The sequence below is a fragment of the Tympanuchus pallidicinctus genome, unplaced genomic scaffold, assembly GCF_026119805.1.
Source record: "Tympanuchus pallidicinctus isolate F22 unplaced genomic scaffold, pur_lepc_1.0 scaffold2, whole genome shotgun sequence".
In the NCBI taxonomy this organism is placed as follows: Eukaryota; Metazoa; Chordata; class Aves; order Galliformes; family Phasianidae; genus Tympanuchus; species Tympanuchus pallidicinctus.
This window is the reverse complement of record NW_026294721.1, coordinates 40,895,486-40,899,478: the sequence shown is the minus strand read 5'-3', so window position 1 is coordinate 40,899,478 and position 3,993 is coordinate 40,895,486. Positions and strand designations below refer to the sequence as shown.

General features: G+C 47.3%; 1 protein-coding gene across 1 annotated transcript; it reads right to left on the bottom strand.

The window, feature by feature from the left end:
• Positions 1-478: 478 nt before the first annotated feature.
• Positions 479-3,329, bottom strand: SPINK2 (serine peptidase inhibitor Kazal type 2). The gene is made up of 4 exons (XM_052682295.1): positions 3,208-3,329; positions 2,993-3,030; positions 2,705-2,817; positions 479-643 (listed from the first exon to the last, which is right to left on the bottom strand). The coding sequence occupies exons 1-4, from the start codon at positions 3,254-3,256 to the stop codon at positions 598-600; spliced, it is 246 nt and encodes an 81-aa protein (XP_052538255.1). The 5' UTR covers positions 3,257-3,329; the 3' UTR covers positions 479-597.
• Between the last annotated feature and the right edge of the window lie 664 nt (positions 3,330-3,993).

Genomic DNA, 3,993 nt, shown 5'->3' with positions numbered 1-3,993 from the left:
CCAAACACAGAAATCCTTGTACCCACATTTTCTGTAGATCTCTGCTGAAGGAGAGGTGTCTTTTCTTGGGTAAGTCTAGAAAGCAGTAGGACCTGTGGCGTGCATGCATCCATACTCCCATTCTACTACTATTCTCAGTTTCCTGCCCTCCAGTGAAGTCACACAAGATCACTTTGTGAATAATTATTCTTTACACTGAGTGCAGACAGGCATGGGCTGTGGGCCCCATGGGTTCAAATCCTTCCTGAAAGGAGTGGTAGCTTGTGCTGCTCAAAATGGAGGTGCTGAAACCTGGCTGCTGCCAGGTAGTGCTGTGGGAAACGGCTCTGGTGCCTCACAAGGAACTGACTGTTCCTGGTAAGCTGCCAGGGTATCTCTTCCCTGCCCTCTGATCTGTCTTACATGAAACAATAAATTGCAATTCAGGTTCTAAGCAATGGCTATGTGGTTTAAATACACTCACAGGACTTGGCTTAACTTGGTTTAAAAATGCAAGTTTATTTATTAGGACAGACTACAGAGAAGCTACTTCTAATGAACTGTTTCTATTTGGACTGACTTTGTTCTCATTTGCTTGAAGAGTTGTCATCTGCCTTATCAACACATTCCATTCTTGTAAATCTGGACATTCTTATTTTCTTCACTGCAAGCAGAACAAAACTATTTTAAGAGGAGAACTACCACACTTTCATTTAACAGACATTTTATAAAGCCAACTTTTCCATGTTAATGTTCAGTTAAAAGGGACAATGTATTTATATGCTCAGTTAAAAGTAGCAAAGTATTTATTCGCGCTACTTGCAGCAAGCCTCACTGCAAAGTAACTGATGAAAAGATGTATGAATTACGCACACAGAGCTAATAACTTAGAGACAGCCTCACTTCAGGCTTTGTTACCTTTAAGAATCCAGTAGAAATCTGAAAACCTGAGTAGTACCAAACCACATGAGAAATCTCACAGCAAGGACTGAAGTGTTCATTGCAAAGCACTAACGCAAGTCAAACTTCACAGTCTGTGTCATGAGAAACAGTTCTAATGCTGGGAATTCTGTGGAAAGGGTCCGTATGTCAGGGAGTAACACTTCTGCTTCCTTCTACTCTGACAGGCAAGTAATCTTGCTGAAAAACTAAATCCCATGGATTTTTCTGGATTGTTTCTGACAAATCTGTGTCAGCTTTGCTTACTCATTTTTTCCCTCTGGCTGTCGACACGTCTGTCGCTTAATATCTTACTCCAGTACCATTCTACATAGCAAAAAGGGGTAGGCTCCTAACAAGGTATCATGACAGCACCTCTTTTCTCCTCTTTTCACCAACTGCACTATATGAGCCTCTTGATTTGCTGGGGTTTCTAAATTTTACTCAGACTGCAGCTTTGCCAATTGGTTTACCAGTTTTTGTTCAAATTTTGTTATATTCTTGGATAGTTTGTGATGTACTCCAGTCAGAACATTACCAAGCTCTGCAGATCTGCACACTTGTAAACATAATTTGATGTGGAAAAGTATTTTTAAAGTATTTTTTTTTATAACATTCATTATTTTAAATTTTAAATTCCTTAAATTGTCCTCTGACACCTTCAACATTTTCCTTCTTCTGACCTATGGTCTCTCTACCTTGCTCATTTGAATTGTGTAAGTGATCTTGTCACAATTAACCTTCCCCTTCACCCTGAAGTCAGGAACATACTTTAGTTTTCCCTTTCTTGAGGTCTATTTCTAATTTTGTAAATGTCCATCACTGCTGTTCTGCTACCCTCACTTCTCCCCTCAGACAGAAACAAGAATCCTATTATTTTGTTATCATATTAATATAAACGGTGCTTCACCATCCAATTTGATTCACAACAGCTCCTCTCAATTTGTAATGAGAACCTGCACTGCAGAGTTTTCTAGCTAGTCACAACAAATGTAACAATGTTCACTAGGGGATGATTTTCTGTGTTTTCAATTTGTTTTAAAAACTATGAAATTATTAAAGGGTAAAATGACATCTCTCAAGGACGGCAGGAGATCTTATTCTTGACTGTTAGACAACCCGAATGGCAAAACAGTACTTTCTCCTAACATTTGGCATTCTTACTTTTCTCAGTGAAAGGGAGCACAAGAGATTGGATCTTGACAGTAAAATCTTTTCACTAAGAGCTGCATTTCAGCTGGGTCTTTCATGTTTTCTGTGAGTTTCTGATGGAGGGTGTTCAAGAGTCCACTATTGTACACTGTACAATAATACTTGCTGTTAAATCTTTAATGTGGCAAATGGAAATTTCACTTGCTGGCACAGGCTGCCCAGAGAGGCTGTGGATGTCCCATCCCTGGACGCTCTGAAGGACATGTTGGTTGGAGCCCTAGGAAACCTGAGCTGGTGGGGGGCAGTCAGCTCAGGGCAGGGGTTTGGGACTGGATGATCACTGGGGTCCCTTCCAACCCAAGTCTTTCTGTGGTACTATGTTTGTATTTAATGGTAGTGTATGAACTGTGTGCAAAGCCTGTGCTGTGACACATTTCTTAATACTATCAGCTAATCCAAACCGAGCCATTTACAGGTATCACGATAAAAGCCACTGCAAGGAATTGACATTTGAGAAAATGCTAGAACTGCTGTTAACAGAAGGTGAGTGAGCAAGAGCTCTTCACTTAATGGGGAAGTGAGAGTGAACATTTCCACAGAGAAAGGAAAGTGAGGATGTGCAGCAAGCTCCTACCTGTTGGAAAGGCAGAGCACACACTCGTTGGAGTAGGTCTTTCCATCAGTCCCACAGACTGGGTTGTAGTCCCTCGGACATCCAGGCAGACGGCTGTATTTGTCGCATGCCGGCTGGGGAAGACAGACACAGATGAGGTCCGACACAGGAAGGACACCCACAAACAGGCAGGTGGCAGATGGGAACGCAGACGCCAGCTCCCCAGGACAGCAGTGCTGCAGCCCCAGGGCAGGCACACTGCTGGCACAGGCAGCTGCGGGGTCTCAGCAGCGGGCCAGGCTCACTCACCGGGATGCTGGCGGCAGCGTCGGGGCGCAAGAGCAGCCCTGCGGGGAGAGAGGCGGCGTTACCGGCCGGGACCCGCCTGAGTTCGCCCCATCCCGGCTCCTCATCCCGCTCCCCGCGCCCTCGCCCGACCCTTTTCCCTCCTCTGCCCACAGCCCTCGGTGCGGGACCGGGATCGTCCCCGCTGCTCCTCTCCTAGCCCCGCCACCGCCCGCTACCGGTGAGGACAAAGAGCAGCAGAACGCGCATCGTCAGCTTCGCCGCCATCGCCGTGCGCCAACGGTCGGAGCGCGAGGCGCTACGGGCGCGGGGACGGGGAGACGCCGGGCACGGAGCAGAGGGGCGGGGCACGGAGGGCCTGGGCTGAGCCCTCGGCTGGGGGTATAGGAGGGGGGGAGGGCTCCTAGCCGGGAGCTGGGGTGTCTGTGGTGCTTCAAGCACCTGTGGAGTGTGGAGGCGTGCGGGCATCCCAAGGAGTTGAAGAGGGATAGGGAACCTTCCCTCGGTATGCATGATTTGTGGGGGTTCAGGTGCCTGAGTGCTGTCCTTAGAATCACAGTGTCACGAGTGTTAGAAGAGACCACCAGGATCATCACATCCAACCCCCACCCCATCCCCACTGACCACGTCCCTCAGTGCCACATCCACCCTTTTCTCCAACACCTGCAGGGATAACGTCTGCACCACCTGCCTGGGCAGCCTGTGCCATTGCATCACCTCTGTCAAAAAATAAACATTTCCTAATATCCAACTTGAATCTTCCCTCGTACAATTTGAGGCCATTCTCTCCCATCATATCACTGTTACCTCGCCACAATCTCCTTTCAAGCAGCTGCAGTGACCCATAAGGTCTTCCCTGAGCCTCCTCGAGACTGAACAACCCCAGCTCCCTCATCTTCTCCCCATAAGACTTGTGCAATAGAGCCCTCACAACTTCACTGCTCTTCCCTGCAACCATTCCAGGGCCTCGATGCCTTTCTTGCAAACAAGCTGTAGGACAACAG

Bases quoted from the DNA above. Each gene is read 5' to 3' on its own strand.
- SPINK2 (XM_052682295.1), bottom strand. From the start codon at position 3,256: ATGGCGGCGAAGCTGACGATGCGCGTTCTGCTGCTCTTTGTCCTCACC. The intron at 3,031-3,207 runs GTAGCGGGCGGT...CTCTCCCCGCAG, and splicing joins GCTGCTCTTTGTCCTCACCG to GGCTGCTCTTGCGCCCCGAC. The intron at 644-2,704 runs GTAGGAGCTTGC...TTCTGCTTGCAG, and splicing joins GTGCTCTGCCTTTCCAACAG to TGAAGAAAATAAGAATGTCC.